Source organism: Aotus nancymaae, unplaced genomic scaffold, assembly GCF_030222135.1.
Source record: "Aotus nancymaae isolate 86718 unplaced genomic scaffold, 86718_ANA_hifiasm-v0.15.2.pri h1tg000040l, whole genome shotgun sequence".
Lineage (NCBI taxonomy): Eukaryota > Metazoa > Chordata > Mammalia > Primates > Aotidae > Aotus > Aotus nancymaae.
In genome coordinates this window covers 42,361,010-42,382,249 of record NW_026988454.1, presented here as the reverse complement: position 1 = coordinate 42,382,249, position 21,240 = coordinate 42,361,010, and the positions used below count along the sequence as shown (strand labels likewise).

The window sequence follows — 21,240 nt, the reverse complement described above, 5'->3', positions numbered from 1 at the left end:
GCAGTGGGTGGGGGGTAGAAATCTCATTACACTATAAAGTGAAAGTTAAGCAAATTTCAAAAGAGCAAAAACTGCCACAGAATTTGAGGGTGATTATTTTTGTTACTCCTCTTTACTAGTGTAGAAGAGAAGATCGTTAACAGGAGAGGTCAATAATCTCCTTGATCTAAGTGGTACAAAGTTCTAGGGATGATTCAAATAATTCCTGAAGGCACTGATTTTTACTTCTCTTAATGTAAAGTTTGTATAACATTTTTCATCTTAAACTTGTGGTCTACATTAACGCTAACTATCTGGTTTACATACCCACACCTGTCTGGGTATGATAGGTAAGGAGAGCACTGACGTCGAGCCAACCAACTGTGAGATTCATGGCCACAGTATGGCACCCTGTACTGAGATTAAGATCTTCATTCTTTGTGGTGAACAGGGGAATACTGTTTATTTTGCAGTATTTTAAAAAATTTGTTTCCCCCCAATAACAGAAGGCAGTTCCAAATTGGTGTGGTTTATTATAACTTTAAGAGGAGTGAATTAAAGTACTCACACTTGTTGCTGCTAATTTCTGACATTTCTGTGCAATTTAACATCTATTTGGTATCTATTGATAAAACCCTTGTAATGTTTATTTTGATTTCATTCTGAGTCATTGATTCACAATATCTTGATCCAAGATGCTATTCTTTGAGCATTTATTATGGCTTTTGCTGTCAATTCAGCTGTTTGAAACTATTATAGCTGTTTTATAGCTGAGTAAGTGCTTTTCACATGAGGTTTGAGACCTAAAATGTCATACTTGGGAGTTTTAACTTTTGTAAAGACCACTTGTTGTCTGTACTCAGCAGGTGGATAAAGGGTGAAAAGAATCTAACAATAAGCAGTAACTAGAACTCTTACCTGTCCACTTACCCTTCCAGGCCCAACACTCAACAATTCCCTTCTGGCAAATGTTTGAGTATATAGAGCTTTTTATTACGTTCTGAACATTGTCAAACTCATACTATATCAAATAGAACAAATGCATTCATGAATTGAAAGATTTACATTGAGACAACCTTGCCTTATATCAAATCCAGTCTCACTTTTTCATTCATAGTATTTCTGTCCTCTTCACCCTTAAACTCTTGTCATGATGCCAAAAAGACTTGCCGTTAAGGTTGACTAAAATTTCTAACTAGAAATCTAATTTCTAACCTGAATGGTTCATCTAATTTATCAATGCAGTAGGAACTGCATATAAATACAGAGAACAAGTTAATGGAATGATGGAGAAATAAAAAAATGTTGAAGTTGTGACTAAAGTCCTCATGGGATGCCTGGAGACAGACACATCACCCACAGCCAAAGTCTTTCTCCATAGCAATTATCATCTGTGATTTTATGGCGTGTGTGGTTATTTGCTTAAAGTTTCCCTTTCTAACTGGTCTCTAGGAATCCAGGTCCAAGGTTACTTCATTCACTGCTGATAACCTGTGTCAGGCTCTATGTCTGGTAGAGTGTGCACTCAAAATATATTTGCCAAATGATTCATTTAGGAATAAACACATAACTAAGCCTTGCGATGTTGGATTTATCAAGGTGGAAAAGACAGGTCTTAGCACTGCTCTCAAACTAGAATTAAACTATCAGCTTTCACACACTAGGTCCGTCACCTTGAATATGGTTTCCATGTCTTTAACTGGGGATGGTAATAGTACCTACGTCATAAGAAGTTGTAAGAATTAAATGAGATCACACATATAAATTGCCTAGCACCATGTATGACACATAGTAAGTGCTCAACACTTACTGGAAAGTATTACGATTGTTATTATTATTAGGCAAAGAGTAGAATGAGCAATCCTGGGTTTTGAGAAGGGCATAGAGGAGTGAAAAAGAATATGGATGAAATAAAACATGGGGTGAGTGGTGGACAACGGGCAGAAAGGAGGGGTGAAATTGACTGTGTCTGGAAGAGGAGAAACAGGTCTAAGAAATGGAAAATTAATTCATTTTGAAATGTGTTGATGTTCTGGAAAATCTTTCCTGACAAGAAACCCAAGCTGCACTCAGGGCATCGAAGGAACACAGTTTACTACGCCGGCGGGCCCAGAAGGGTTCACACCCAAAAATCTGGACCCCAGCTAAGAAAAGTACACAGTTTTTATAGGCAAAGGGCAGGCGAAGACAACACGGCAGCTTTCCTTAAGGCTTTTCAGTTAGTAAGCAATAAGCTGTGAGGTACAGAAGTAGAAAGAGTCAGTTCCTAGAAAACACAGGGGCAGTTTTAAAATAGGGGACAGTTGCTGACTACGTGCTGATAAAGTCCTGGGCAAAATTTCCACTTCATTGATGGTGTTGAGTTTGAAGATCCTTTGGGGCATCAAAGAAATGTCCAGAAAACATGGCTCAGGAGTGATTTGGTGGAAGTCATCAATATTGGGGGCGGTGAAGGGATTGTTATTGAACTTACAGAAATGAAAAAAAAAATTCTTTGGGAGGTAGAGGAGGTGACAGCAGTTCTTTATGGAAGAGAGGAGAGACGTAAAAGAATTAAAAGTAATTATTTTACTCATACAAGTTTTACTGAGGTAGATGCAATTCTAGGCTTCCTTTTTATTCCAAGTGTAGACTTAGAAATGATCCCCCTTTTCATATCGATTTGGAGAAAGAATTGAAGGTTATGCTTATCAACATGTTAAAGAACATATTAGAGGTAATTCTCTTGATGGTTTCCCTCAGGCAAGACTAATAATAATCCCCACTCTTCTTCTGACGAATGTTAAGCAGAATCTTGATAATTTATGTAATGGCACTTTTGACACATCACCAGGTGAAAGAAAAAGCCAATATAATTCCCTGGAGAAACTCTGTGTTCTTACCTTATCTCTATAGCTGTCTTTTTTTCTTTCTTATAAACCCTCTGAGTAGAAATTACATTTTATAAAAACTACATAAACATTTTATTTTCTTATGTGGTAAAGAATTTTCTAAGGGCGTTAAGAATACAGTCAAATCAATCGGTTGTTCCAAACTGGTGTACTTTAAAACATGCGTAAACTTGCTTCTGGTAAAGATGACTTGAGAATTGTTTCCCACATGTAAAAATGTGTGAAGCTTTCCCATGAACGTGTAATTAGTATGCTCCTTTGTTCTGGTTTTCCCTGACACCATCACTTTAAGTTGACAGCATTTACAAATGGGGAATCTGGTTGTGCATCTTCCCTTCAAGGTTAGGGTAGCTTACCACATACACTGATTTCTCTTGGGATTAATGTATCACTCATGTCAGGAGTCGATAGAAAACAAGTGTAGTTTCTTATGGTTGTTTTGGCTTGATTTATGAGGCAGATAAAAATGAAATTGTCTAGCCCTGTTTAAAGGCGCCAGTGTAAACAAAGTGTGTGTTATATATGTTACCTTAAAAAAATGTATAACACTCAGCTATGATGCAAGCCTACTAAATTATATTAGCATTTCTTTCCTTAGTTACTAATGAAGTGTTTTGCTAAGGCTGTTCTTTGTTTGCTGTTTTGATGCATAAATTAGCCAAAATATTTTTAGAGGTTTTAACTTGTGCTTGAACTTGTGACAGCCAAATGTTGAAATTTATCTGATACTTTAGCCTACCCCTGACCTCAGAAAAAAAAAAAAAAACTATAATAATTGTAATAATCAAATCTTGCAGCTGGGATAAATTGACCTGCAGTTTTCACTTTATCACATTGTCATTGAGTCTTTAGCACAATGAACAAGTGAAGAGTCATCTCTCTCTGATGGCCCCCGAGATAGTGTGTTAAAGTAGGCCAAGTCTGGTGTTTATTATAAAATGGTCAGGAGAATAATCTGAAAGAAGTGAAGCGAAGACCTTACATGTCTTATCTACCACCCTCTGTACACCTACCTTTCCGTATTTACCCCCTTAGGTTTGCAAAAGAATCTGCTGGAGCTGTCTACACAGTGCACGGATCCCCTCTACCATGTGCCTACCAGTTGGCCATGCAGACTCTGAACAATGATTTTGTTAAGTACTTTGCTGTTTATAGAATCATTTCTTTCCCTTTTCACAAAACTCAGATTTGAAAGAATTAATTGTTACCTTTGGGCTGAGATGTGCTTCCCTCTTGCTTTCACGTATTTGTCACAGAGAATATTCCCATTTCCTCTTGTACGCTGTAACACAATGGACCTCTTGCTACCTTACGTGGGTACCTCTTGTGAGATGTTATCCTGATTCTGTTGTGTTCAGAGCAGGACACCTTGTTCAAAACAGGATAATACCACATTTTTTTGGCTAGGACTTTGGGCTGTGCAAATCAGGGAAGAATTTTCCAGTATCCTTTGTATTCACCAGTGGAGAAATGGGTCCTCAGACCAGCAATAGATCAGAATAATGCTTCTATGGGCTTTGGTCTCTGGGTTTACAGGAAGAGTCTGTAAATGCTTAAGATGTTTCCAAGTGGTAGAAGCAAGATGGACTGATAGGAAATAGTGATTTTCAAATTAGGGAGAGAGTACTTTTTCAACAACCGCCATTATCAAGTTCTGACATGGTGTCCAAAAAAAGCATGACTCCAACTTGAACATAAAAGCCATTATTGAGGTGAATATATTGTGCAATAAATCATTGTGCTGCATATGTAAAAGGAAACTAATGTTGAGGGAATTCAGTAAGCTTATTTATATAAATAAGCACCATTTCTCAATATGTCTTACCTTGTCAGTGTTACTCTGCATTTTTTGTGTGTGTATATGTGGTTTTGTTTGTTTGTTTTGTTTTGGTCTGCTGTTGGTCCTCAGCAGTTAAGAAAGTTTTTCTTTCCCTTTCCAGCTTAGTTTTAGCTGTGCTGTGAGAAACTAAGGCAAGGATGACTGGCCACATTTGGACTATGTTCAAGAGTGCAGTGCCTCATGTATGTGACATACAGTGACAAGGCTGTGTGTGACTGGCATTTCCATGCAGCGAGAGATCCCCAAGTAGGCAGTGAAATCTCAGGGAATAAGATTCAAGGCAAGAAGTCAAACCATGTGTTCCCATGTGGAGAATTTCTTTCCATTGCCATCGCTCTGGGTTTAGGATTTGATGTTATAAGTGAGCAAACAGCGCTAAGTGCTTCCTGGAAAGAATTTGAAGCCATGCATCAAGACTCATTTTCTCCTCTCTAGAATATGTTGTACTTCTTCACCTCTCCTCATCTTCAAGAAAAGCATCTTCCATTTTTAAAACGTTTTTATAACTAAAAGATTTCCCAATTATTTACCATATTGGTTAATTTTTTTTTTCTTTTTTTTTTTTTGAGACAGAGTCTCTGTTGCCAGGTGCCAGGCTGGAGTGCAGTGGCATGATCTTGGCTCACTGCAACCTCCACCTCCTGGGTTCAAGTGATTCTCCTGCCTCAGCCTCCCAAGTAGCTGGGACTACAGGGCCCGCCACCACGCCCAGCTAATTTTTGTATTTTTAGTAGAGACGGGGTTTCACCATGTTGGCCAGAATGGTCTCGATCTCCTGACCTCGTGATCCTCCTGCCTCAGCCTCCCAAAGTGCTGGGATTACAGGCATGAGCCACCGTGCCTGGCCTTGGTTAGTTTCTTTAGGACATACTAGAGTCTGACAGCCATGATTTTTAGGTTTCCTATGCAGAGTTTCTGGACCTCAGTATATTTGCGGGACATGCCAGGATCATAGGAACTTATTGGCTCCATAACATCTCTGTTCAGGCTACATTAGAACACTTGCTGTTTCCCCAACACACCATGTGCTCTTGGGCCTCTGTGTGGTGGCTCAGGGTGGACCCTTTACCCAAAGCGTTACCTCATCACTTTTCCTGATAATATTCTACTCATTGTTGAAGGCCACATTCTCTCTGAACGCTTACGTTTCAGCCTTCACTGAAGCCTCTTTCCATGGCCCCCTCTTGTCCCAGCGTCTATTGTAGCAGTTACTATATGCCTTTACAGCTCTTTTGGTTTATATCTGTCAGACCCCAGTAAATTCCTTAAGGGCAAATATTTTCATTCTTTTCTGCTTACAATCAATATACACAGTCCCTGCTACTTGAAGGTACCCAATAAATATTTGTCAAATGTGAAAATGAATTGATAAATGTGCTTCATTATTGAGAATCTGAATCTGAAGTTCTAGTAAAGCCAATCCTTTTTGGAAAGCTGAATTAGCCCTTATATTTGCAGTGCTACTTTACACATGGATGTTGTGTAGTATTTTGAATTTGATGAGTAATGATTTTGTGATTTATTTCAAATGATGTGTATAAGGGTATCTAGAATTTAGACAGGAAAATAATGATCTGGGGTTTTCTTTGGTTTTAGATACTGTTTTTATTTTGTGGGTTGTTTCCATACTCAACTTCATTAATTATCAGGAGAAAATGCCATTTTCTTAGGGCAGGTGAGCTGTGTACTTTTATCTCAGTGTAGCACAGACTTCTGGAAAAACTAAAGGTATTCAAAAGTAAAAATATAAAAAGTTCTTTTATCTTTTATGGATTCTGGAGAAAGTTCATCAAGATTCTGAGCTCTGATAACTTTGTTCTTGAGGCACTTGCAGCCCTGCTTGCCTCTTTTAGAAGAGTTTGTGTACTGATCATAGTGCTCAGTGAAAGGTCATTAGGATAATATATTTAGTAAACATCTGATAATATAGGAATTTGCAATATCATCTCAGCCACAAGTCATAAATTAGATATGTTGGTTTTTCTTTGAATTCATTTAAAGTTAACTGATATGTGGTAACTAAACTGTGTGCAAAAATCATTCATTTTACATGAGACAAAGCCTTTGACAAACACAGTTCACTGAGGAGTGCACTTGTGGGCTGCTGGAGAGATTAGACATCTACATGCTTGATGGAACTTCTGTAAGAAAGGTAATGAATCTGGTTGCAAGGAATAGGGAAGCTGTCATGAAGAAAGGAGCATTTGCTGAAGATAAGATTGTAATAGATTTAGTTCACTGGACTCTTCCAGTTACCAGAAGCAGAAATGTTCTATTTCTTGGGCTACCTCAATTAGTGAGGTTTACTGGAAGGCTCTATGGGGAGTAGGAAGGGCAGGAAAACACTCTCCGCAGCTGCCCTGGCAGGCCTCACAGAGAATCAGATACAAGCTATGGTAATGTGAGAGCCTTTCTGTCATCTCACCGGAAGTCAATGTCTGTTTCCTTCACCAGTGGTCTGCAGTGGGAGTCACTCAGCTCTTCTCTGTCTTTGCCTCCATGAAAGCATCCTTTGTATTTTCATGACACTCCTCAAGAGAGAAAAATCTATCTTGGCTATCCATTCAACAATGAGTAAGCAGCCCTGCTGCACAAAGCTCATGCCACTGCTTAGGCAGCTTGCCAACTAGTGGATATGTGTTTTTGGCTTAGGTACTCATTCCTGGTCCAACAAATTGTGGCCAGGGTGATGGAGTCACATGGTATGGAGCAGTGCTTCTCAAACTTTAGAATGCATACAAATCACCTGTAGACCTTGTGAAAATGTGCACTTTTGGCTCTGAGGTCTAAGGGTTCGTGAATTCTGTGTTTCCAACAAGCTCTCAGGTGATGCTGATGTTTCTGGCCCTGCGACCACACTTTGAGCCACAAGAACAGAGCATGATGATTTCTGTGTGACTGTAATTACTCAGAAGTCAGGCACTCCATGTGGTGGGTCTGTGCTTATGAGATGACATTTCATGTGGAAGAATAACTGTAAATGAAAGAGTGGAGGAAGATGCAGTGTTGATGTCTATATGTATTTATGTAAGGCCAATTTTGAAAATGATTAAGTTCAAAATGAATGAGGCATCTTCAAACCAAAAATCGAACAATTTCAGATGTAGTCTTTTAATACCAAAGTTGTTGGGGTTGGCTGTTAGTCTTTTTATGATTTTAATTCAAAGCACATAAAGAGTGATTTTGATGTTTTCAGTGAGAGATAGTAAGCAATCCAGTACGAATTTAACTTACTCATATTCACTTGGTTGTTTATTATAAGCCAGAGTCCCTGGTTTGGACACAAAGTGTCAGATTCCTTATTATTCTGGTGCCTTAGGAGAATCATGCATTGCTATAATTGTCTTCATTAGAGATTCATAAATGTGATACTTCAGCACTTAGTCACAAAGATCTTTGAGCCATTAAATGCCTTACATTTATAGAGCAGATCCCAGTTTCAAAGCATCTTTACATTTATTCTAATATTCATTTCATAAATATAATACTGATTAAAAACCAGAGAGATCTTTTCAAAAAATTTATTTAATGTTACTAGAATCTAGTGAGTCAGAATTATGAATAATGTCCAATAGAAGATAACTGAATTAATTGTTCAGGTCCTCTGACTTAAGGGTAGATTTGTAAGGAAAAGCAATGTTTTTCCTACTTTCCTCATTTCATTCATTATATTCAAAGGAAGGCCCCATGCGATATTTACATCAAGTCTTCCTCACTCAATGACAAATGGAAGTAAACATTTTATGATGTTTTCTTAGCTGAATCTCATCTTCTTCAACTTGTTTTCTTTTAAAAATGATTTAATTCTAATGATCAAACAAGGAAAAAACATTTTAAATAACTAAATAGTAACATCCTTTTTTCTTCTTTCATTTTTTTAGTTAAACCAGGTAGTTCCCCAATTTCTACAGAGTAGATCTTGAAAAGAATTTTCAAAGTTCACCTTATCTTGGTAATCATGTGGAATTCTGACTTACTGAATAGTTAAATGATATGACCATCTTTGACTGCTACATTTTAAGTTGTCAATTGTCAAAGAACAAATGCCGTTTAGTATGAGAAGTGTAGTGAAAAGCATGCTGACGTTGGAGCCAAACTGATGTTTAAATTCCTTCTTAACACCTATGTGCCGTGTTACCTTCGGCAAGTTATTTATTCTCTCTGAGCCTCATTTTTATCATCTATTAACTGGGATGTTCATGTCTACCTTCCAGCGTTATTTTGAGGATGAAAATAAATAATGCATGTAATATATTCAGCATCGGCATTACCATTGAACAGAATTTTAATAAATAAATAAGCAGGATCTTTTAAGCCTTATGACAAAATGCTATTTTTATATAAAGTTAATAACAAAAGCACTTTTACTTCATATTTGCATAAGAAGAACATTATCCATTCTTGACGTGAGTGAAAATTACAGTGCTTTGAGCCATTAACAGAAGAGCTGTGATTGTCATTGCCACTAAGCTAATTAATCTCTATAGTAGAACTGCCATTGTCAAAAAAGTGTTTTCCCAAAAAATTAAGTGACAATATTGTGTACAGTTTACCAATGGAAATTCTAACTTTTAAAATGTAGTCAGTGGATTCACGCGTGCTGCAGTGACGTAATGTAGAGGAGCAAAGAGAATGCTCAGTTATAAATATCATTCCTAATCAGACTTTTTTTCTTTTTTTGAGACAGAGTCTCGCTCTGTTGCCCAGGCTGGAATGCAGTGGCACGATCTGAGCTCACTGCAACCTCCGCCTCCCGGGTTCAAGCGATTCTTCTGCCTCAGCCTCCCGAGTAGCTGGGACTACAGGTGCATGCCACTATGCCCAGCTAATTTTTTTTTTTTTTTTTTTTTTTGTATTTTTAGTAGAGACAGGGTTTCTCTACTTTTTAGTAGAGATGGGGTTTCACCATATTGGCCAGGATAGTCTTGAACTCCTGACTTTGTGATCCACCTGTCTCGGCCTCCCAAAGTGCTGGGATTACAGGCATGAGCCACCATAACAGGCCATAATGAGACATTTTATTAATTCACTGTAATCACATGGGGCTCTGCAAGTCAGGTTATACCCATATTCTTTTAGAGAGTTAGGAGTGGAAATAATGTGTACGAATGGAATATTCCACTATCATTCAAATAAAGGAAATCAGATAAGATATCTTCCGTATCAAATGGATGACAGATATTCTCATTGAGCTTACATATACACTGTCGTATAACCCTCACAGAAAGATGAAGGCCTGTTTCTGATGGCTAAGTACTGGCCGCAGGATCACTATACTGATATATATATAATAACAGAATGCTTTGCATGATTTTTATAATTAGCCTCCCTTATATTGGTAGCAAACCAGGAGTATCCATTATTTTAGGTGGTACTTCATAGCAAATGCTGTTCTAGCAGTTTGTTTGTTAATGTGTTTTTGTTGTTGTTGTTGTTATTTTGAGACAGAGTCTCTGTTGCCCAGGCTGGAGTGCAGTGGCACGATCTCGGCTCACTGCAACTTCTACCTCCTGGGTTCAAGTGATTCTTATGTCTTGTCTCATCCTCTCGAATAGCTGGGATTACAAGCATGCACCAACATGCCTACCTAATTTTTGTATTTTTAGTAGAGATGGGGTTTTACCATGTTGGCCAGGCTGGTGTTTAACTCCTGACCTCAAGTGATCCACCTGCCTCAGCCTCCTTTGCAAAGTGCTGGGATTATAGGCCTAAGCCACCGAGACTGCTACTGTGTTTTTTATTTGATGAAGCATTTGTAGGGCTTTTTGAAAATAAAATGAAATAAGCCATTCTTAAGAAGACAATGGAAATGGCTGGGTAATTTGTTAAAGGGAAAGGTGAGTCAAAGGGCAGCCTGAGTGTATGGATCTGGGGCCTTGTGAGCCTTCAAATTCAATCTGGGAGATTGTACTTCAATCTGGGAGATTTTCTTAAAGCTAAATTGGTTTCCAGAACCAAATGTTTAACTCCACTATGGCCTACAAATAGCCAAGTCATCCTTGCGAAAGCACTTCTTTCGTCTAGTAACAGAGTCTTCATATCTTTGTGTAGTTCTGGTCTTAAAGAGAGGAAGGCATAAACTTTTAGCTGATTTTCCCAAGAATCACCTGCTTATTCTTTTAGACACTTTCAGGATATCCACGAGTAATTAATGCGATTTTTTTTCTTACACAGATCCAGTGCCCTACCTGCCAATTCATCTGGTGTTTTAAGTGCCACTCTCCTTGGCATGAAGGTGTTAACTGCAAGGAGTACAAAAAAGGAGACAAATTGTTGCGTCACTGGGCCAGCGAAATTGAGCATGGGCAGAGGAATGCCCAGAAGTGTCCAAAGTGCAAGGTGAGATAACTTTTAGGAGAAAAAGAAAAAACATGTGCATCTGGATATGACTGAACAATATTTACAATATTGAAGCGAATTATAACTGTCTTAATGCAGGTAGGTAGAAAAAGAGTATTTGCTCTTTTATTTTAGAGAAGTATATAATTAAACAACATTTTTATAAACAATGTATATTCTTATTATTTGCATTACACTTCAAAATTTAAAGAGGCCACATATAAATATTGACTTAAGACATTGATGTCCTTATATTACATTGAAAAATGAGGGTGTACTTTATAGGAAAAATACAGCATAAAAGTGATATGAAAGTATTATTTCTAGTCTGCCACGTGTACTATAATTACTTCTCAATTATATAGGCTCTGAATACTTGCAATCTTCTGCTTTTCTTTCCCTGCTGCCATTGCTGATCACTTAAAATTTACATTAAATTAAACTGATTGTTTTGGGTTTTTTTGTAAATCTGGTGATGTAAAAGCTCATAGCTAAAATCAGGACTTAGGGACTTTATGAATCCCACTTTTCATCCTTCTTTTGGTAATCATGCAAGTAATCAAGACTTAGCAGGCAATTTGAGCTCAGACTTAGTAAATCCAACCAGGAAGCTTTGGATTTGATGTTTATACTATAGGGATCTGTTGAAGTTTGAGAGTTTAAAAAAATTTTACTTTAGAAAATCATATATGTGTATATATGTGTGCGTATACTTTGCGATACATGGTTTCTACCCTTTGCCAAATTTATTTTTGGAAATAATCTCTAAATTGGGCTAATTATCTTTTAAGCCCAATTCTGCAATTCCTTCTTGGAGACTTAACACCAGATATATGAAACTTGAGTTATCAGAAATTTTTAAAAATTTAATAATTATGAATACAATTGGAAGTAAAAGTACATTCTAAGTCTATAAATGAGCATAATAATAATAAATGTACAGATTTGTTATACCAAATTCGCATGGTAGTTTACAAATATAGTAAGGAAAAAGTATTGTATGAAGTAATTATGTTGCATTTTTAGAAAATGGAAGAAATTTTTGAAATTGTTTAGATGACATGGCTTTCTTAGAAGTGATGTCTAAAGATATTTGGACTGAAGTTTTCCTTGTAGAAGGCAAATTCATCACAATCACCCATTTAGTTTTAGGGCTATTTCAGATGACTGCATCAGTTGCTCAGTCCACTTATTTTTCATTCTATTAAAGAACAACTAAAAAATGAAGCCTTTGCTCGCTTTCTCTTGCCTTTTTAGTTTATTCAAAACTACTTCTCAGTTTCAAACAAAACAAAGACCAATAGGAACTTAGAGTACTGTTAAATTATACTACTTAACAGTTATTCATAAATACACTTTATATCCTTTGGAAAGCTGTAAAAACAATTACAAGTTAGCCTGGTTCTAAACTGGATTTTGAATGAACACCACTGCAGCATTATACATTGGGGAAATTCTGAACGAACAGATGTAACACAAAATACATACATTTATGACTGTAATCTCTTAACACAACCTTAAATGGACTCTGATGTAAAGAAAGAAAAGGAAGCCAACCATGGGGAATTTACTGACTGCACTAACAGCCTCCCATAGTTGTAATGAATGTAGATAAACAGTTAAGAGAAAGTATAAATGCTGCTTCTCCTTTGAAGTAATAGCTAAAAGGTCAGGGCTTTAAAAGGGATTACCTTTAAAATAGCTGAAAAAAAAAAAAAGAACCATGAAATCAGTTTACATTATTACATTGTAGCAGAGAACCTACTTTCTGGTGGGATTTGGGTTCTATGAAGTTTATGTCTGTTTAAATCATATTTTATGACTTGTTTTGAGTATAAATGGTTTCATTTTTCTTTCTCTTTTAAGCATGACTTTAAAACTTTATGTATACTTCTGATCTTTTCCATTGGATATTAAAATTATATTTCCCCCCATGAAACATTTCTATTATTATAACAAACCCATGAGGAGATAATACGCAATGAATTAATGTTTGTTTTATACTGCCAGTCTTTTTTAAAATAAATATATCTTTTACCATTCATAAATATAAAATAGGAAGATGGTAGGAGTTTCTGAAAAAGAAATGAACAATTTGTCACATAATGCCTCCAGGTAAACAATTATCATATATTTTCATATAAATGCTTTCAAGCATGATAACCAAATGTATTTAAAATTTTGTTATGAAAGTATATATGTGTGTGTGTGTGTGTGTGTGTGTGTGTGTGTGTGTGTGTGTGTACCCTACTATGGGTATATGTTTTAAATTAGTTTATAATTTTAGTAAATATTGTTATTTATTTATTTAATTGGAGACAGAGTCTTGCTCTGTTCCCCAGGCTGGAGTACAATGGCACGATCTTGGCTCACTGCAACCTCCACCTCCCAGGCTCAAGCAATTCTCATGCCTCAGCCTCCCAAGTAGCTGGGACTACAGGCATGAGCCACCATGCCTGGCTAATTTTTGTTTTTTTAGTAGACACAGGGTTTCACAATGTTGGCCAGGCTGGTCTCAAACTCCTTACCTCAAGTGGTCCGCCGCCTTGGCCTCCCAAAGTGCTGGGATTACAGGTGTGAGCCACAGTGCCAAACCATATTTTGATTTTCAAATGATGTGTTTATAAAGGTGATGTAACATCAGATAGAAATTTTGAAAGAGAGAGAAAATATTCACCCAGAACTCTTCTGCTCCAGTATACTCACTCCTAACATCTTATTGTATGTCCTTGGTCTTTCCCCTATTTAAATGACTTTTTAAAAAGTTTTAGTTATAGCATTCAAATAATTTAATATCCTTAGTTTTTTCACCTAACACTGCAAGCATTTCTCGTATTACTAAACAGTTTTCTAAGCATTTACTTCATTAAACATGAACTGTGTAACACTTGCTTAAATATTCCTTCACTATTGGATACCAAGGCTTGCTTGGTTTGTTCTGGGATTTTTTTAAAAATTGTGTATTATAAATAATGTGTTGATGATATTCATCTTGAATGTATTTTTACCACATTTTATACCTTTGAAAGCATATCTATCTAAAGGTAGAATGACTGGGTTAAAGGATATCCAAGTTGTTAGTATTTAGCACATACTGCCAATTTGCTTTCTAAAAGGAATGAATCAATTTATAATTCCACCAAGAAAGTTTGAGGACCTGTTTCAGTATGAGCATTTGTTGGCATTTTAAGTATTTTTTAAATATTAATTTAATAATTTAAAATATTTTTTCTTATATTTTATGTTTTTTTGTTTGCTTGTATACTGAATATAAATTCATATATTTTTGAGTTTGTAATGCCCCCTTTTAAAATGTTCTGTTCATAGCCTTTGCCCATTAATGTGGGTCAGATTGGGTCATATTTTTATTATCAAATTGTATGAGCTCTATATTCAGATTATTAACTCCACTTCTGGCACATTTACTCCACATTTTTCCTGTTTTCCATTTCTTCCTTTTTATTTGAGTGGTAAGTTTCTCTTTTTTTTTTTTTTTAACTTAATTGGTTTACATATGTATTGTTTAATTTTTTTTTGTTTGTTTGACCAAATATATTATTCTCTTTCTTTATGGACAAATACACAAGCATGTGTATCATATGAACACATATTTTTATATATTTACTTATCTTTACATATCTTCATAAATATGTTGGTTCTAAGTTTAAAAAGTCATCTGTTAGCGCGGTGGCTCACGCCTGTAATCCCAGCACTTTGGGAGGCCGAGGTGGGTGGATCACGAGGTCAAGAGATCAAGACCATCCTGGTCAACATGGTGAAACCCCGTCTCTACTAAAAATACAAAACATTAGCTGGGCACGGTGGTGCGTGCCTGTAATCCCAGCTACTCAGGAGGCTGAGGCAGGAGAATTGCCTGAACTCAGGAGGCGGAGGTTGCGGTGAGCCGAGATCGCGCCATTGCACTCCAGTCTGGGTAACAAGAGCGAAACTCCGTCTCAAAAAAAAAAAAAAAAGTCATTTGTTATCCAGAAGTTTTATTAAAAGTTCAATTTTCTTTTTTTCTTTTAACTATTTGATTTTTTAATATTTCAACTCTTTAATCCAACCATAATTTATTTTAGGTTATTATGCATTGGATACCTGAACTAATATTTTTTCCAAATTGAAGCCATCTAACCAATTGTGTTTATGAGATGATTTTCCCCTTATCAATTGATTTGTAATTTATCTCTAAATTATATATTAAATTATGATACTAAATGTTATTTAGTAATATTTATCTCTTTTCTTGCTGCTAATTTTTAAAGAAAATTCTGTACTTACACTGATGAGTTTTAAATGACTATACCTCTGTAAAATTTGCTAATCTAAGCGAGGTTTGATAATCTATTAATTCATTATTTTAATTAGTATCCTAAATGAAACAAAATTTTATTTTATTTGCTTATAAACATTACTTCTCTCTTAGTGAGTTCTTACCTTTTCCTCAAATGGATAGACCAATTTAATACCTGGTATAGTATTATGAAGAGATTTGACTTGTGCTTAGAAATCAAAATTTTTATTTATAATTGTATTTTGGCATATAATAAGGATGAACATTTAAAGTTTTTTTCCTTGTGATCAGGGTACTTATTTACAAGGATGATTTTTATAGTAAAATAAAAATATACAAACATCTAGAATTTATTTATAGAATACTTTTATGAAAACATAACACCACCACGTTAAGATCAACTTTACTTAGCCATTTTTATTTGAATCTAGTTATTTCTTTTTTTGTTTTTTTGAGATTGAGTCTCGCCCTTGTCACCCAGGATGGAGTGCAATGGTGCAATTTCGGCTCCCAGGCTTAAGTGGTTCACCTGCATCAGTCTCCCGAGTAGCTGGGATTATAGGTGCCCACCACCATGCCCGGCTAATTTTTGTATTTTTAGCAGAGATGGTGTTTCACAATGTTGGCCAGGCTGGTCTCAAACTCCTGACCTCAGGTGATCCTCCCGCCTCAGCCTCCCAAACTGCTGGGATTACAGGCGTGAGCCATTACTTCATTGCTTCTTAATGCAAAGTATTTTTCAGTCACTTATGAAACACCATTTTTTATCTTAACAATGAGTTTTCTACTTAATGTAAATTCTTAGCCTACAGGAAATATGTGCTAATTTTGAAACTTCTTCTTTAGTTATGTTAGTTATCACAAGAAATAAGTCTAGACTTAGTTATTAAAATCTGGTTCATAATAGTTTGAAGATTAAATTTAAAGCAAGTAGGCAATCTAAATTTTGTTGGAGGTATTAGAGTATTTGTTCAATGTCATGCAAAAATTCATTTTAGACTGCTTTATAGCACAGATTAGATACTAAAGTCTGAGTTAAGCAAAAAAATTTCTAAGTCAAAAATTGAAAGTGAGATGCAAGCTAAAAATAACAAACAGAATTATACATTATAAAAACAAGCACAGTTAATAAACACTGCCACATACATACACTAAATTATAATTTATTTTATTCTAGGGTCAACATATTCATTATTTCTAAATGACAAGAAGTCACTTTTCTGTTTTTGAAAGAAACACCAAATGTGAATAGTCATTTCTGGATTCTGATATGTCATCTCTATACAAAGTGCCTTTGTCCAGTGCTCTTTGTTTGTGGTGTTAGCACAGTAATAACACCAACGTGTTCTGACATTTATTACATGGTCAGTCTCCTTTGTAGTTACTGGAAAAACATTGTCTCATCCAAACTTCAGATGTGATACTAAGATTCTTCTGTCAGTGTACCATTCAGATCTTCATCATTAAGTGATTTCACAAAACTTTAAGGTGTTACGCAATGATTTTAACAGGCCTGGTAGTGTGTAAGTTACATTTGTTGTCTCAATTCTCAAAATAAAGTTATAAACAAGGGGTAATTACTCCCATTTCAAGATGCGGAACCAGTTCCAGAGAGTTTAAGTCATAACCAAAAAAGCAAGAAGAAAAAAGTGAATTGTATTTATTCATAACTTATTATGAATTTGGAGTTAGAGGGATTTACTTGTCATGGTATTTCTCTTTAAATATTTTATTCTCTTAAATCCTGCAATAGAATGCTTTGAACAAGAATTTGCTGATTCAAAGAAAATGACTAATTTTCCCCTGTTCACATAAGATCAACACAAAAGCCACTTTTGTGGTCTCTTATATCTGTGGCTACGTAACTGCAGTCACTGAAATAAAAATGAGAAGTCATAATGTTGTATCTTATAGATATCCCACAATTCCTTAGTACTTCTTATATCACCACAAAGGCACATGCAGAGGCTGATGACTACTTTAAAATAGTGCCCATTCAGGATAAAATAGTTTCCCTTTAACTACTGATAAACCATTTTTAACTCTCCAGATTGCATGAAATCACTAAATCTGGAGTAGGGGTTATCACTGGCACTATTTTTGTGGTATGCCAGACTCTAGACCTTAGTTGTTAGAAGCATGATTGTTTGATGGCATGTACTTTCTAGGCTATTAACTGCATTGTATCCAATGCTCTATTTTTATGACAAATAATGTTAGTACTTATTTACTATCCTGAGATTAAATATATATAATGTGACTAGCTATGATATTTTATTTTAAAATTCAATATGTTGTCTTAGTTATAAAATAGAAATAAGCGAAAATATGATAATGAAATAATGCATATTTTAACATGTAAATACTCAGGTACCATGACATTTTATGGTACCAAAAATGAAGAAATAATGAAGCAGTCAAATTTGTGCATGTGTTTAGATTTAACAAACCTTGAAGTAAAATTTGAATGTTATCAATATCTATCCTTTATATTTAATATTTTTAAATGAGGACAAAATAAATATGTGTGTATGTATTATTTATATATTATATATAATTGCATGCCATCTAGACTTGTATGTATATACATATATGTATTTGTGTGTATGTGTGTGTATATATATATATATAGTTATGGTACTAGAAAATTCAGTGTACATTAAAACCATGCAAACATATTTTGGGCTTATATATAAAATAGAATTACATTCTAAATACAAGCAGTCTCATCAATTTACACAGTAGTTCTATAACTAAAAAGTTCACATATTAAAACCATGTAAATGTTATTTTGTGTTTATATATAAAATAGAGTTTGGATCTAAGTTAAGATATTTGAAACAGATTTTTACCAATACGAATGTCCGATACCTTTAAAAATTACATGAGAAAAGCTCAATTCTTTATTGTGCAGGATATTTCAAGCATTGCAGGACATCCATAAATGCCAGCTTCACTATCTTTGTGACAACCAGACATCCCAACAACAGCAACTAAATTCTGAAGCGTCTCCTGGGGCCTAAGAGCACCGGTTGAGAGCTCTGTTATAGATGATGAGGGCTTCTGTGAAGGATGAAATCCAGTGATCTATGTACACACGAAATTGAGTAAAAAGCTGCCCATTTTCCATGTGGGTGCTGGTGGAGACATTTTTGCTAAAGGATCTAAAGCTTTCTTATGTAATTCATTAGTTTCCATTTTCATTTCCTTTCAGGTTTTAGGAGTTGCTTTCTCTTTCTACAGCAAACTGCACATGAAATTAAAAAGAGGGCACACATTTTGCTGTTGGCTCAGTGGGTAGGCAGATCAGAAAGGTTTGGGGAACGGTGTGAAAAGCTGTATATCCAAATACCTACTCAACATCTTCAACCTGCTCTAATAGACTTCTTCAATGCCATGTGTTCTCTTCTCCCCAAAATGGTTCTTCTCATAACTTCTCCATCTCAGTAAATGGCTACTCCAGTCTTCCAGCTGCTCAGGCCAAGAACTTTAGGTTATCCCAGACTCTGCTTCTTTCACTTCCCATGTCCAGTGAGTCATTAAATTTTGTAGATTGTGCCACTAAAATAGATTTAGAATCTGACCACATCTCAGCACCCCCACTATCACTAACCTGGGACAAGCCTTCATCATCTTTCCCTCTCCAGGATTTGTATGATAACCTCCTAACTGGTTTCTCATTCACTCTTCACAGTGTTCTTAACCCAGCAGCTAGAATGATGCTATTAAACATACACAGATTACATCACTCTGCTCAAAGCTGTCTGTGGTTCCTGTCTCACACAGAGCAAAAGTTAGTCCTGTGACAACCATATAATCTGTCACCCTCTGGACATGTCCCCATTTTGTGACTCCTCTTGCCTCATCTTTACTTCCTTCACCCTGCTACAGTCACATTGCACTGCTGGCTATACTTCCAAACAGCAGGTATTCTCCCTTTTCTGGGTCTCCACACTTGCCGTGTCTCTGTGTCTGGAATGTTCTTGCCACAGATGTGTGCACGGCCAGCTCTCTCACTTCTTACATGTTTTTGAGGAAAATTCAGCTTCTCAGTAAAACTTCAAATGGTCACTTTACGTATAATTTCAAACCATCCTCCCCTACATCAGTAGGTTCTATCCCCTCCCATATGCCTTATGTTTTCTCCATAGTATGATATTACTTATCACTGCTTAAAATAATGAACATGTTTTGCAGCCATGAGAGCAGGGATTTGATCTATTTTCTTCTCTGAGTTTCCTCTAGTATTTAGAGCTGCTGCCAGGCTTTGGATAGCACTAAATAATAGATAATGGCTGAATAAATGAATGAACTTTTGCATTCTACCTTATATGGACTTTTAATGAGAATTTGTTGTGTGCACTGTAGGATGTGGTGCTTTTTCTCCTGGAACTTGCAGAAGGAGAGACATGGTCCCTAGGCTGACAATGACAAACAGTATTGCACTTCAGTGGAATGTTGCAGCGAGTATAATATGAGGGTTCATGACGAAAGGACTTATCACCATCTTGAGGAATCCGAGGGAGCTGAGTTGTTGAGGATTGTAGGATGGATTATGGCATGATGAAAGGCATCCAGAAGAGCGAGATTACAATTAAAACTGCAAAGGCACAGAGCCAGGAAGTGTTTGATGTACACGAAAACCACAAGCATTTTGTGGTTCACTTAGCATATGGTTTATGGAAGGAAGTGGTGAAAGGTAGGGCTGGAGAAGCAAACAAGAGCTGGGACTTTGCAGACAACATTGAGATAGTTGGGTTTTATCCTCCAGACTATAGGGGCCATTGAAAGACACAAGCAGGAGAGTAGTGGTATCATTTATCAATGAGAAAATATTTTTTCATGCATTTGGCATAGCTTATGCATATGTATTTGTTTATACAATTGGTTAATGTCTGTCTACATGTATAAGCTCTTTAAAGACAGGAGCCGTGTCATATATTATCAGTGAACAAATAATTATTTGTTGAATGAATGAAAGACAGGTAGATGTTTCAGGAACGTGGGATTGCAGTCAGTTTAGGAGGAATTGAGATGCAAGTAAGAATAGTATCAGATTTATACTTTAGGTTGGCTGCTTGTTGATTTTATTGTGGTAGTTGTAGACATCTAAAAGAAAATAATGACTGTATGAGCTAGGCTAATTGTCAAAGGGCTGGAGGAGAAAAGAATTAGATAAATATTGTGGGGCTAAAACTACCTGACCTTGGTGGAGGTTTGAATGTGGGAAGTAAAAACAGGATAACCACCAGATACTTAGTATGGTGTCTAAATGGATGGTGATACTATAAACTAAAATAAAATAATGGAGACAGAGTTAGATTTATTTATTTTTTGTTGCAGTGGTGAGCCATAAAATGACGATGAGCTTGGTTTTGTTCACTTGACTTTGAAATGGCTGTAAGGCATATAGGTGTATCTGACCAGTAAACAGTTGCTATGTGAGTCGGAAGCTCAGGAGCCAGGTCTTCACAGAAGTAAAGATCCACCTTTATTGGAATAAAGTTGAAACCATTTGAATGTGGAAGAGATCACCCAAGGAGCAAACGCAAAGTGGTGAGTCATGGGTGGAATTAAGGGCTTGGTGAAGGAATAGGAACCTCAGAAAGAGGAGAGGAGAATCTGGAAAAAAGATGTCACTGAAGCAAGAGTATATCAAAGGTCAGGAAGGAGGTACTGAGCAACTGATTAAATGACACAGAGACACAATAAGATAAAAATTTAAAACCTGTTCATTATATTTGGCAGTTAGGGGGTCATGGATAATATTCATGTGTTTTTTAAAAAAGTATTTATCAAGGACATGCTGTCTGTTGGGACTGTGCAAGCCCCCTTAGTGAGATAATGAAAAAGAAGTACATTATCTGGGCCCTTGCAGATTTTATAAACTAGGA

At 36.1% G+C, this 21,240-nt stretch overlaps 1 protein-coding gene across 1 annotated transcript in view; it reads left to right on the top strand.

Moving 5' to 3' along the window:
• Positions 1-21,240, top strand: part of RNF217 (ring finger protein 217) — a 122,873-nt gene that overhangs the window by 85,598 nt on the left and 16,035 nt on the right. Inside the window, exon 3 of the mRNA XM_012475704.3 lies at positions 10,885-11,049. Within this exon, the coding sequence (XP_012331127.3) occupies positions 10,885-11,049 (165 nt within the window). The remainder of the gene's footprint in view (positions 1-10,884; positions 11,050-21,240) is intronic.